General features: G+C 51.8%; 1 protein-coding gene across 1 annotated transcript; it reads right to left on the minus strand.

The window, feature by feature from the left end:
- Positions 1-3,220: 3,220 nt before the first annotated feature.
- Positions 3,221-4,314, minus strand: LOC119282361 (glutathione transferase GST 23-like). Its single transcript, XM_037562613.1, has 2 exons — positions 3,997-4,314; positions 3,221-3,873 (listed from the first exon to the last, which is right to left on the minus strand). The coding sequence occupies exons 1-2, from the start codon at positions 4,306-4,308 to the stop codon at positions 3,484-3,486; spliced, it is 702 nt and encodes a 233-aa protein (XP_037418510.1). The 5' UTR covers positions 4,309-4,314; the 3' UTR covers positions 3,221-3,483.
- Between the last annotated feature and the right edge of the window lie 9,739 nt (positions 4,315-14,053).

Here is a 14,053-nt window from a genome sequence, read left to right on the forward strand (position 1 = left end):
AAACATCGGCGAAAAAAAAACACGCAGCTGCGGCTTAGGAGCCCAAATTTTGCCAGTTTTGGACGAAACTGGCGCCGGCAGACCGAAGCCGAACCCAACGCGCTGGGGGCAGACCGGGGGCGCCGGGGGAAAGAAAAATGGCGCCAAAACTTCTCGCGCCAGAATCCCATCCTATGGGCCCGCCGAGTCAGCGACTAGGCTTTGTCGTCCTCCTCGTCCTCATCGCCTCGCCTCGGCTCCTGCGCAATTCAATGCCAAAGCTGCCGCCGGTCAGCCTTCCATTGATTGACGGGCGGCGCAGTGATGGCGAGCCGCCGCGCGTCCCGCCCTTTCCCGCCACGCTTCTGCACCGCTCCCGCCCTCTCACTGTTATGAAAGCGGGCCTCGCCGCTGCTTGCCGCACACTACCATCTCTCTCGCCTGCACAACTCAAGCCCAACACTGACCACCTTTCTCTCTCGCCTTCTCTCTTGCCCGCACAGCTCAAATCGAAGTGCTCGCCAGGGCGGAGAGGTTCCCCGGTGACGTGCTGCAGCCAACGGCTTCGGCCGCCGCTGGCTGCACGAGTGGGAGGCGCGCCTGCTTCATGAGGCCAACTATCCGATGCCGCCCGACATGCGCGTGTCCGACGCATGGCGGGTTAGCGCAGGCGGCATCCCCGTGCCTCCGCTACCCTCGGCGCGGAAAGCGGCGCCGAGATCGCGGCAATTCGGGCGAATATGCTGGAGCAGGCGCGCCAGTCGCCGAAGTACACGGCGGCAAGCACGCGCTCTAGTCCGTGTACTTCGAGCAGCCCCGAGCCGAGCAGCTGGCGTCCACCAACGGCGCCCCGGCGCCGGGGGGGGGGGGGCACAATGCGGAGGGCCGCCATTAATGGTGGGGCGCGCTGAGGCGGACTCTCTACCGTGCCCACGCACATCAAGGGCGGCAACGAGCCTCCGCTCGAGTACCCGGCACCCTCCTTCTCTCGCCGCCGCGGAAGCTCCTGGATACCAAGGTGCATGGACACGTCATCCTCGTTGTCCTTGGGCTCCTGCTCCTCCGGGTCGGCGCCAGCACGATTCCTCCCCATCAAGCCCGAGCCACATGAGACGCCGCTCGGTCGACACACCCGCGGCAGCATCGTCATCAACGAGGGAGGCCGCGTCCCTTCCCCTCCCCACGACCACTCCCGCTTGGTCAAGCCGAAGCACGAGCCGGCGGTGCTCCTCCCCAGGAAGAAGGAGCATGAGGCCATGGCCGCCAACCTCGAGAGCGGCCTCTTATGGTCGCGGCAGGACTATGTCATAGGAGATGGAGTGCCAGCGCCGTGCTCTGCAAGAGATCGCCGCGCGGCGCCAAGGCCGTGACAAGAGCGGCGTCGTCGTGCTCTCCGACGTTGAAGCTGAGGTTGCTGCGCCGAGCCAGCCGGTCCACAGCGGCGACCCAAGGCAGGGCTGCATCAAGGACGCCCCAAAGGACGGGCCGCCGAGCGGCGGCGACGACGGTGATGACGGCGGCGACCATTACACCGCCTTCTACAAACTCCTTGGCATGATCTAGGAGTATTTTTTAATGTTTTTTTATCTATGTAAACATTCGCCAAATATCAATGAAATCGCCTATATTTCGTCAAAATTTACCGAATTACATCGAATTTGGGGTTTAAGAAAATGCCCACGTCGGTGGCGTCATGGCTGGGAATCATCCCCCCCCCCCACCCCCACCCCCACGCCAAAATTATCGCCGGCAGGCCCCCAAGAGGCACTATTTTTTTTTGCCTAAAAGCGCCCTTGAGGTGCCGAACGGCTGGAGATGCTCTTAGATTTTCTCCCCACATTGTTGGTGACAAGTGATACCTATGATTCAGAATTTAGGGCAACTTAGAGCTTAATCCGTGGGGAAAACAGGATACATGGCCGTCTGCACATGAGGATTCCATTTTCGTTGAACAACTATGAGATCTGTTGTTGCTTCGCACGAATTTGGACAGTTGAATGTGTGTGTTTGCAGACTGGAGAGAGAAGGAGCAGAGGAAGAAGACAGTGAGCGTTTCTCATTTTCTTTCGTTCGGTTCATTTACCCGATGGGGCCAACAGTATACGTTATGAAGGAAAAAAGCTCACCGACTCGTTCTTCTGCCCTGAGGCGGCATCCATTTTCATGATTACGGCATGGTCTCCTTTCACCATTCTTCTTTTCTGCATCAAACCCATTGGTTGGTGTATGATCTCTATTCATAGTTGGTTTTTATTTAAGGTGAGCATAATTGGTTTCTGGATGGTTTTTTTTTTTAAAAGGAGGAATCACCCCCGGCCTCTGCATCCGGATGATGCATGCGGCCATATTATTTATTATTCACAAAGACCTTACAAAGTAATACAACAGTAAGTCCGAGGCCACCATCTAGACGACACCTGTCGCTACTCCTATCCCCTTGATGAAAGCGTGCCGAATGTCCGGGCCAAATACCAAACGGACATCGCACGAAAGCCTAACATCTAACGTCGGATGCCCCATCCAGGCCACATAGGCGGGAATGGGTAACACTCCGGTCCGGCGCACTCTCAGTGAGTACCACACGCACACGCTGCAAAGGGCCGTCACCTCCATCTTCCCTCGATCCATCCTCAAAGCATGTACTGACGCATCGACCTTGTCAGGCCTCTCTGCCATCGACGCCACCACGACGCCAGACAACATCGACCTCCTGCGCGTGTCCCTCACCACACATCTGACGCTAAGCCTCCACTGCTCCATGCCGTCGAGAACCGCCGCCATGAATATGTAGAAAGAAACACCGCTCCACCGCAGCTGCCATCCGCTGGTCCCTCGACTTGGGGACACACGCCAGATTATGATATGTGAAATATGTGGCATGCCCTAACGTGTTTTTTCTGTTGCTCCCTCCGATCTATATTAATACTCGGTAAGCGACAAGTAATATGGATCAGAGGGCGATCTATATTAATACTAAGTAAGCGACAAGTAAAATGGATCGGTGGGAGTTTCTTTTTTTTCTCAGATGATTGTGGTCTAATTTTTTCTGCTAAGCCTGGTTGGGAATTCGAACCATATTACTAAATAAGTTGTTGTTTTCTTCAATGCGCTTCTCTTCATTATAAATTACATTGTTGTGAGGGAAGGAAATCACCCCACTCTACCATTACGTGAGTAAGATATCTTTACAGAGATTCAGAGAAGTGCTTTCTATTCACCACTTACATGCAAATCTATATTCAATATGATCCAAATAAAATACATCAGCCTATACTGATTTGGTAAATTGTTTTATTCTTTAATTCATGGTTTGCATACTTTTGTCTGGCCAACATCTTTCCTTTTTGAAGTCGGAACAATAGGGGAGCCTCCAAAATGTCGGCAAGCATCTTATGTCGAAAAGAGCACAGTGGCATCGAACAATAACACTCCACCAAGTGCCCTATGTCTTATTTTACGACAGATCTTCACCTTAGTTCAAACCATACAAACCTCTAGCTTAGTCTATTTGCTCGCTAGATAATTTGGTAGCATGGACTTGGCCGCGGCGATGCACTTTCCTCTGATGGCGGTGAAGTGGGTCACAAGCTGGTCCCGATCCGGCAGGCACTTCGTGACAACTTCATTGGCGTTGTAGTCCTCCATCCACTGGCGAATAGCAGGATACTCATCATCCCTCATGACGGTTATCCCAGCGACCTCTTGCAGCACGCCTGCCCAGTGGGACAGCACGCTGGCGCCGGCGATGTCGGCTAGGCCGATGGCAGCGCCTCCGAAGAATCTCTTCCCCTTCAGCTGCATCTCCACAATCGTCAGGTGTTCCTTAGCATCCTCCATGAGAACTTTCTGTGTCTCGCCTTCCGTCCACAGCGCCAGCCACACCGACATCAGGCACTGATCAAACAATTCACGCACACACGGCATAATGAGAATATATTACGAATTTGTTGGTGAATCCTACTTTTTGCAACAACGAAATTGAGTTGTAAAGAATAATATTCAGGCATGCATACTAACCTTATCCGCAAAGAACTTGGCCCAGAAGCGGGCCTTGGCCCTCTCGCTGGGGTCGGTTGGCAGGAGCGGCGGGCCGTCGAAGGCCTCGTCGATGTACTCGAGGATGACCAGCGACTCGCAGATGGCCTTGTCGCCGTGGAGGAGCACCGGCACCCTGTGTTGGACGGGGTTGTGGCGGAGCAGCAGCTCGCTCTTGTTGGAGAGGTCTTCCGTGATGAGCTCGTAGGCGACTCCCTTGAGGCGCAGGGCCACCTCCGCACGGTGGACGAACGGGCTGCCGAAGGCGCCGATGAGCTTCACCGGTTCAGTCATCTTGCTTCCTTGTTCGTGATCTGGAAGATGGGTATGGTTGGTACGTGTATATATAGTGCTAGGAATTCCTCCCAGCTCGTCAAAGTGGAAGTCATTTTGCCTTTGTCTTTTGGGATAGAAGAAGACTGCTGGTTGTTTCGTTTCTAGCACAGTAGCACACGTCGCCGCGGTGGCACGAGACTCAATCTCTCTCACCGTGTGAAAGCATTTTGGTCAAGAGCATCTCGGAATATGAGACGATGGTGATGATGACCAGCAACGGCAGAATGGGACGCCCAAATTTCGAATTCGCCTCGTCTCCTTCCGCACCTGGCAGCGCGAGCTTTCTCGGCCGCAGACGACGACGAGGCCACGGCCCATCAAAACGCTAGTGTGTCAAGCAATGTATAATACGGTGTTTTGTATAAACCGTATGTAGATAGAGATGGCGTGCGTGTTGGTTGTAACTAAGGGTTCGGATAGGTCAGGGCTGTTGAGATTGCTTAGCTAGTTTTCTTGTAGATCAATCCATAGCCCTAACCTCCCTGTAATCTTTGCTCCTATATAACACGTACGCGTCCCTGCTTATCCACAAACGCTTTAGCCTCAATTCTCACATGGTATACAGAGCCAATCCCTTCCAACGCATCTAGGTCATGTCGTCCACCTCCTCCCCCGTCGCCATGGCCTCCCCTTCCCCTCCCCTTCCCTCGCTTCCTCTCGGCCATACCATCACTGAGAAACTGACCAGGGAAAACTTCCTGGTATGGAAGGCGCAAGTCCTGCTGCACATTAAAGCGGCAGGCATGATGGGCTATCTTGATGGCTCGGCCAAGGAGCCGAACGCCGTCCTTCTCAAGGAGAGGGACATCACCGACGGGAAGAAGGAAACCATCACCACGTCAAACCCCGAGCATGCCATCTGGGTAATGCGGGATCGACAGGTGCTTACGTTCTTGATTGCATCTCTCTCTTGTGATGTTCTCATGCAAGTCTCGAAACATACCACCTCTGCTAGCATCTGGCAAGCTTTGGTCCAAAGTTTTTCATCGCAATCTAGGGCCCGTACCATCCAGCTTCGGTCTGCCCTAGGTAACACACGCAAGTGGGACATGTCGGCAGCAGCCTACTTCACCAAGATGAATGGCATCGCCGATGAAATCGCAGCTGCCGGGAAGCCTCTTGGAGAAGACGATCTCGTCGACCAAATCCTTCAGGGCCTGGTGCACGAACCGGACTACAACAGCCGCCATGGATCAATAGATCGGGCTCACTGAGCTCTTCTCGTTGCTCCTGGCGGCTGAAGGCCGCATCACCGCTCAGCAGGCGGCGTTCTCCCCCAACCACTCCGCCAACCTTGCGTCGCGTGGCGGCGGCCGTGGCGGCAACTACAGCCGTGGAGGCGGCAGCATTGGCGGCGTCGGTGGACGCGGCGGCTACAACAACTCCTACAACAATTCCGGGGGCCCACGCTACAACGACAACTCCGGTTGTGGCTCCTCTGGTGGTGCGCTGCGCAAACATGGTCACCGGTGACTGCGGTGACCGCGAGCGCTGCCAGATATGCAAAGAGGAAGGCCATGAAGCGTGGCGCTGCAGAAAGCGCTATGACAAGAGCTACAACAACAACGTCTGCAACCCCGCTGGTGGTGGTGGTGGCGGCAACAATGGCGGCGGTGGTGGCGGTGGCGGCGGCCAACATCGCGCTGCCAACGCGGCTCACTCCTATGGTGTGGATACCAATTGGTATCTTGACACCGGCGCTACAGATCACATCACCGGCGAGTTAGAGAAACTGGGCGTCCATGATCGCTACACCGGCAACGAACAAATTCACACTGCTAGCGGTAAAGGTATGGATATTGCACATATTGGCCATTCAGTTTTGTCCACTCCCTCTGGCTCCTTGAACTTAAACAACATCCTTCATGTCCCTAGTGTCGAACAGAGGCTTCTTTCTGCTTATCAACTTATGAAAGATAATGATGTGTTTATTGAGCTTCACCCTGAAACTTTTCTTGTCAAGGATCAGGCTACCCGGAGAACCATTCTTCAAAACAAGAGTAAATGGTGTTTGTTCCCTGTGACCGGTCGGCAAGGTGCTCCTCAACGTCAAGTGCTTGCAGCAACTACACCATCCACATATCGGTGGCACAAGCGTTTATGGCATCCCTCCCTTCCGGTAGTCCACAAAATTCTTCGAGATTTCCATCTTCCTGTGTCAAATAAACAAGAGCATCTTTTAGTTTGTGATGCATGTCAGATGGCCAAGAGCCATCAGCTACCTTATTCCCGTTCCACTAGTGAGTCCAAAGCTCCTTTAGAGCTTATTTATTCAGATGTTTGGGGTCCTAGACCCGTCTCTGTAGGCAGACAAAAATACTATGTCAGTTTTATTGATGATTTCAGCAAGTTTAGTTGGATCTATCTGCTCAAAAATAAATCTGATGTGTTTAAGAAATTTCACCTCTTTCAAGCTCATGTTGAATGCCTTTTCAATTGTAAAATTCTCGCTATGCAAACAGATTGGGGAGGTGAATACCCAAAGCTAAACTCATTTTTTGAGCGCATTGGCATTACTCATCATGTCTCTTGCCCTCATGCCCATCAACAGAATGGAGCCGCTGAAAGAAAACATAGACACATCGTGGAAGTTGATCTCTAACTTTTGGCCCATGCATTCATGCACTAAAATTTTGGGATAAAGCGTTCCCCGCCGCTGTCTACCTTATTAATCATGTTCCTAGTCGAGTCATCAAAAATCAAACTCCTCTAGAACGTCTCTTTGGAACTAAACCAGACTATACCTTTCCTCGCATTTTTGGGTGTGCTGTGTGGCCCAACTTGCGTCCTTTTAATAAGCACAAGCTTGAGTTTCGCTCCAAGCAATGTGCTTTCTTGGGTTATAGTAGTCTTCCAAAGGGTATAAATGTCTTGATATCTCTTCCGACCATATCTATATCTCTCGCGACGTTGTTTTTGATGAACAAGTTTTTCCCTTTGCTAAACTCCGTTCAAATGCCGGTGCACAACTCCGTAAGGAGATTGTCCTTTTACCACATCATCTTCTGCCACATAATTTTCTCCAAGGAGTGGATTTAGCTGCAGGCCCTATGTCAATATCTAATACTCTTGATGATAATTATGCTGAAAGTGTGCAGGGAACAGGTCAAGAAATTAGTGAAGAAAAGGGTGAAAATGACCTTGATTTTATGCAGCCAGGGCTACATGCAGCAGAGGATCCAGGCGCAGCTCCCGGACCTGATTCGGGCGGGAGTATCTCCTCGGGATTGCTCCCTAACGCAGCAGCAGCGTAATCTGCCACGGGATCCGCGTCGCCAGACGCGTCAGGCGGGCCCTCTGGCGCGTTGTGTCCCGATGGGTCGACCCCCGCGTCGAGGCCAGACGGGCCAACCACACGCGCCTCTGGTCGGCCAGGCGGGCCACCCCCATGCGCTCCTGGTCGGGCCGCTCCTGCGGCCCCAAGAGACCCACGTGGCGGCTCTGGTGCGGTGTGTGCGGGCTCGGACACCTCCCCACCGCTGCTGTCTCCTTCGGCCAGCCCGGCTCTGCCAACTGGTAGTTCGCCACGAGCGGCTGTGCCGAATCTCGCTGGCTCGCTCCAGGAATCTGCCTCGGGATCGGCTGTGGTCGGGTATGGATCCTCTGCGGCTGCTTCTGACTCTTCCAACTCCGCTTCACAAAATCGCCTACAAATTCAATCTGCTCAACCTGCTTCACCTCATCCTGTGCGCTTGCAAACCAGGTCACAAAGCGGTGTTATTAAACCAAAAGTTTATAAAGATGGATGTGTTCGTTGGGGCTCTTTTTGTGTCGCGGGTGAACCAAAGAATGTACGTGAAGCACTTGGTGATCCGAAGTGGAAAAGGCTATGGATGAGGAATACTTGGCGCTCATGGACAACAAAACCTGGCGTTTGGTTCCACCAGTCAGGGGTAGCAATGTGATTGACTGCAAATGGGTGTATAAAATCAAGAGGAGGTCTGATGGCACCATTGACAAGTACAAGGCTCGTTTGGTTGCCAAAGGTTTCAAACAAAGGTATGGGCTTGACTATGAGGACACTTTCAGTCCTGTAGTAAAGGCTGGCACCATTAGGTTAATTCTCTCAGTTGCAGTCTCTAGAAACTGGTGCATTCGACAACTAGATGTAAAGAACGTGTTTTTGCATGGTGTTCTGGAAGAGGAAGTTTTAGTGAGGCAACCCCCAGGTATGAAAGTTGAAGCTCACCACATCATGTTTGCAAGCTTGATAAAGCTCTATATGGTTTGAAACGCACCCCGAGCTTGGTACTCTCGGTTGTATTCCAAGTTACAATCTCTTGGGTTTGTTGCATCAAAAGGAGATACCTCATTGTTCTTCTATCGTCGGCATGGAATTATCATCTTTATGCTTATCTATGTTGATAATATTGTTGTTACAAGTTCCTCTCCTGCAGCAGTTGAGTCTCTCCTTAAGGACTTGCGTATGGATTTTGCACTCAAAGATCTAGGGCCTCTGCATTTTTTCTTTGGCATTGAGGTGAAGCCGGTTGCAAATGGTATTTTGTTATTACAAGAGAAGTATGTCCAAGAAATTCTTCAGCGCATGGTTGCAAATCTTCATCTACACCTTTGTCTCTTTCTTAAAAATTGTCACTTCATGATGGGGAACTACAAGCACCAGATGACTCCACTCAGTACAGGAGTGTTGTAGGAGCGCTACAGTATCTTACTTTGACTCGGCCAGATATTTCTTATGCAGTTAATAAGGTCTGTCAGTTTTTGCATGCTCCCACCTCTGTTCATTGGACTGCAGTGAAAAGGATCCTTAGTTACCTTCAAGGGATGCAGGGCCTTGGACTTAAACTTTGCAAGTCTGACTCCATGCTTGTGAGTGCCTTTTCTGATGCTGATTGGGCAGGCTGTCCTAAGGACAGATGGTCTACAGGAGGTTTTGCAGTATTTCTTGGAAGTAACTTAGTGTCCTGGAGTGCTTGCAAGCAAGCTGCCGTCTCCAAGTCCAGCACAGAGGCTGAATATAAAGCCTTATCTAATGCAACTGCTGAGGTTTTTTGGGTACGGAGTATGTTGACAGAGTTGGGTCTTCATTATCCTTGAGCTTCATCACTTTGGTGTGATAATCTTGGTGCCACATATTTGACTGCTAATCCTATTTTTCATGCTCGAACGAAGCATATAGAGATCAACTATCACATTGTTTGCGAACGAGTAGCAAATAAACTACTCAATGTTCGGTTTGTCCCAAAAGGGGATCAGGTTGCAGATGGGTTTACTAAACCCCTTTCTTTGAGGCAGCTAGAAACTTTTCGGTGTTTTGTATAAACCGTATGTAGATAGAGATGGCGTGCGTGTTGGTTGTAACTAAGGGTTCAGATAGATCAGGGCTGTTGAGATTGCTTAGCTAGTTTCCTTATAGATCAATCCACAACCCTAACCTCCTAACCTCCCTGTAATATTTGCTCCTATATAACACGTATGCATCCCTGCTTAAGCGCATACGCTTTAGCCTCAATTTTCACATAGTGCACTGCATCATTAGACATGGGCTCCTCGATGCTCCGAATGGACAGCCAAGTTAGTGACTGGTCACTAAATCATGACCTAGTCTGACTCCTCAAACTGGTCCTATATATGTTTGGGCTCACCAGCGCCCCCATATTCAGTTTATATCTGAGGCGGATATGAGGAGGTCCGGTCTCGTCCGGACAGGTCCGCCAATTCAGACTTACAGAAAGGACCCACACGGACGCATGCCAAAACTCATCGATTCGGTGAGGACGCATACACGCCGTCGCTGTGGTGCGCAGCCCGAGGGGCCAAATTAGTCTATTTAAGCCGGACAACGAGCCTTAACCCTACTCATCCTATTTTCACCCTCTCCATCCTGTCTGCGCCGCCACTCCCAAGCTTCACCATCACTCCAATCCATTTCAATCTGCTCCGAGACCATCGTTCATTGGCAACCATGGTCCGCCAGCAGATCACCACCTACAAGATGCTCACTCCGCAGTGTCGGTTAGGATGTATTGTTCAACATGATACAATTGGAATAGTGTTTATACAAGTGAATATCTTTTAGGACTATTGCTACTAAGTTGATTTTAGTTTAGCATTCTTTTCTTTCCAAATGATACCTTCATGCTGTGGACATCCAGGATTCAAAAAGAACAAGATTTTTTATAAGAACTTAATTATGCTTTCAACTATTTCTTTGGGAAACATGCATCACTACTGGAAACAGGGAATTTGCCATCAGCCAGCTCTTTACCATCTGCCAGCTGATGGCAAAGAATGTCTTTGCCATCTGCTTATAAAAACAGATGGCAAAGAACTGACAAACGGCAAAGAACATGGTTGCCATCAGCCAATTCTTTGCCATCTGCTAGTGGATGGAAAATAAACTTAAATAGGTTGGCAAATCCTGTGGCCGTCAAGAGTGTAACGGCGTACCAGCCCCACCTCTTTGCCATCTGCCAGCAGACGGCAAAGATTCTTTGCCATCTGCTGGCAGATGGCAAAGAGATGGGGTTTTTTTTTAGGTAAAAAAACTGCGGGGTTATCCCCTCCCTCTCTCCCCACCCATCCAGGTAAAAAAACTTCTCATCTCATCCACACACCGAACAGCCCCCGTCGATGGCGCCCTCGGCTCGCCCGCCACCACCCTGTCGCCGGCGCCATCGCTCCCCCGCCCTGTCGCCGGCCGCGTCACTCCCCCGCCCCGTCGCCGTCGCTCCCCCGCCCTGTCGCTGGCCCTCCCCTGCCCCGTCGCCGACCCTCCCCCGCCACCCTGTCGCCGGCCCCATCGCCCCCTGTTGCAGACGGCGCCACCGCCGCCATGTCCAAGTCGGGAGCCCTGAATCTCACATCGGGCCTTGGCGGGAAGATCGACAAGGAACAAGTCAAATCCACGGTCGATGAGTACGTCTCTCTCTCTCCCTCCCTTGCCGTTGGCGTGATCTATTCCTACAAAACTTCTTTTTTTAATATTCTGTGGCGCTCGATGAAGTTTTCTCTTTTTGAAATAAACAAGACACCTTTCATGCTCCCTGTGTTCTACGGACTTGGATACATTGAGTCAATGCATCATCTCATGGTGTCCTGGACTAGGGGGTACTCAACGCGTCGTCTCCCGATTAGTTGGATTGGACCGAGGACCCCCATGTCTGTATACTCATGGGCCAGTCCGGACAGCTGCCGCATATAGGGAAGAATCCACAAGACTTGGCGATCAAGACAAGGACTCCTCCCCCAACGGCGTATTCGGCTAGGACTCTTGTTATCCTAGGCCTCTGGTGCATTATATAAACCGGGGCCAGGCTAGTCGATAGATATACAACAACAATCATACCATAGGCTAGCTTCTAGGGTTTAGCCTCTCTGATCTCGTGGTAGATCAACTCTTGTACTACCCATATCATCAATATTAATCAAGCAGGAGTAGGGTTTTACTTCCATCGACAGGGCCCGAACCTGGGTAAACATTGTGTCCCTTGCCTCCTGTTACCATTGATCCTAAGACGCACTGCTTGGGACCCCCTACCCGAGATCCGCCGGTTTTGATCACTTGAAAATTTTCATGCCAATATACCACTACGAGCTAACTGAGACTAACAGATGAGTAAAAATACTACTTTGCCCTTTTACTATGCGCTTGTGGCTGGACAAGGGAAAGCGGCCGGCGCCGATGGAATCCACCAGCAAGAGGCATGTCTCCCTCTTCCGCATTGTCAGGCGCAGCCGCACACCGAGCTCGCCGCCGCCCGGCCGCACCTCGGCTTTCCCACCTGCTCTGTGCGCCACCTCCGGGCTCCGGCTGCCACCACCGCTGCTGCGCTGCCTCAGCCCTGTTGGCCGTTGTGCATCGCACTCGCACCATCAGCAACTATAGAAAGCGGCGGTAGCATCGTGCAACCACTTGACGCACTTAGCTTATGGCAAGCAACAACAAGCAGCACACAAGCATAGTATCGGGCAAGATCCAGGGGCCGTGGCTGGGCCATGCTCCATGCGCGGTTTCGGGGCAAGGAGGTGACACGACGTCATCCGCAGTGGGGCGGCGATGGGTTGGCTGCGGGGAGGAGCTGGGCGGGCATGGCGTCATGCACGGCGTGGTGGGTGCCTGGGCGGTGCTGCGTGCGCTGCAAAGTGGCGGCTCCATGTCGCTGGGAACGGCGTGGAAAAGTGCTTCTAGGGTTTTACCTCCATCGAGAGGGCCCGAACCTGGGTAACATTGTGTCCCTTGCCTCCTGTTACCATTGATCCTAAGACGCACTGCTTGGGACCCCCTACCCGAGATCCGCCGGTTTTGACACCGACATTGGTGCTTTCATTGAGAGTTCCGCTGTGTGATCGGAGAAAGGATCAATGGCTCGACTGCAGGTCAACTGCGACGTCGGCTTCTTCGTCACCAGCTCGACTGGTCACCTTGGTTCGACCGAGGACTGCACTCTACCTCCGATCGTCATGTTCGGATGAAGGCCTTCATCAACACCAACTCCGATCTCTATCAAGATCATGGAGGAGTCATCCATGGAGCTCGGGGGCTCAACGTCAACATTGCCCTCAGGTGACCGTGCTGTTTTTCTGAACAACAAACTTGTATCCGCCGCCACCGCCTCCTCGAGTGTCGCTTAAACGATTACTTCAGTGGAATTATGCGGAATTAAGTCTACAACAACCGTGCAAAAATTTCGTTGAGTCCCGATGGAGGAATCTCCGGCAATCTCCGATATACCGGAGCCCTGTTGAATCTGGACGAGAATCCGGACGAGTTTAGGGCGTGGCATCTAGCATCTAGCTCGGATGTCCTTTGGAGGATCCAACCGTTGATTTGCTGCGGAATTCCCATATCTACCACCTGCCAAAAACTTCATCTCGATCCGACCGTCCAAACTCCAGAAAACTTCTGATTAGTGCATCACTTTTTGGATCTGTTTTCTGCGCGAGAACGAATCCGACCCGAATTCATCTTCTTTATGAACGGGATCTCGGACATCCTTTTTGAAGGAAGTTTTCGTATGGGGTGTTGTGTTTTATTCTCAAACACATCCCAGTAGTATTAAAAGTATTCTTGCAATACGAACTTTACCGCCGCGCCGGTGTCAAACCAGCCCGACAACATCACTCCACGGCGGCCGACCTGCATTAGACACGTCGTCGCTTTGTTGAGCCGAGCTCAATTTCTTCGGATCATCATCTCGGCTCGCCGAACAATAGTTCGGCATCGCGAAGGATAAATCGTCACCAACATCGCCGCCCCATGGATTACACGGAGCGGGCACACCTGCATCGCCACACGGTCACTTCATCAAGCCGGCATCGACCACGTCACGACCTGCATCGCTGGACCGGGGGCTTCATCATCTCTTCATCAACCTACTCCGGAGACTTCGGCGTCGCTGGCCGACCAGCTCCGTCACGTTAGATGGACTGAGGGCTTTGCCTCAGCGAGCCATCCTTTGCCAGCATCGTCATGCCGTTGCTTTATTGCCCATCAAGCGATAGGTGTGCGGATTGAGTACCAATTTTGGGAATCACCTTTCTTCAGATTGCTACAACAAATAAGCCAGGTGCTATTAATCCTAGTATTTTTTGCTTGTTAGGGTTCATTTTTTCCAATGAATTATTACTCTGGTTTGTCCGTCATATGTACGCAGGTTTATCAAATGGTGGCCGCATTAACGACGGTCACATGGTGGTTCGGTCAGTTTCCGTACATAGTCCGGCGGACACCGCATCCGGA

The sequence above is a fragment of the Triticum dicoccoides genome, chromosome 3B (assembly GCF_002162155.2).
Source record: "Triticum dicoccoides isolate Atlit2015 ecotype Zavitan chromosome 3B, WEW_v2.0, whole genome shotgun sequence".
NCBI classification, from domain to species: domain Eukaryota; kingdom Viridiplantae; phylum Streptophyta; class Magnoliopsida; order Poales; family Poaceae; genus Triticum; species Triticum dicoccoides.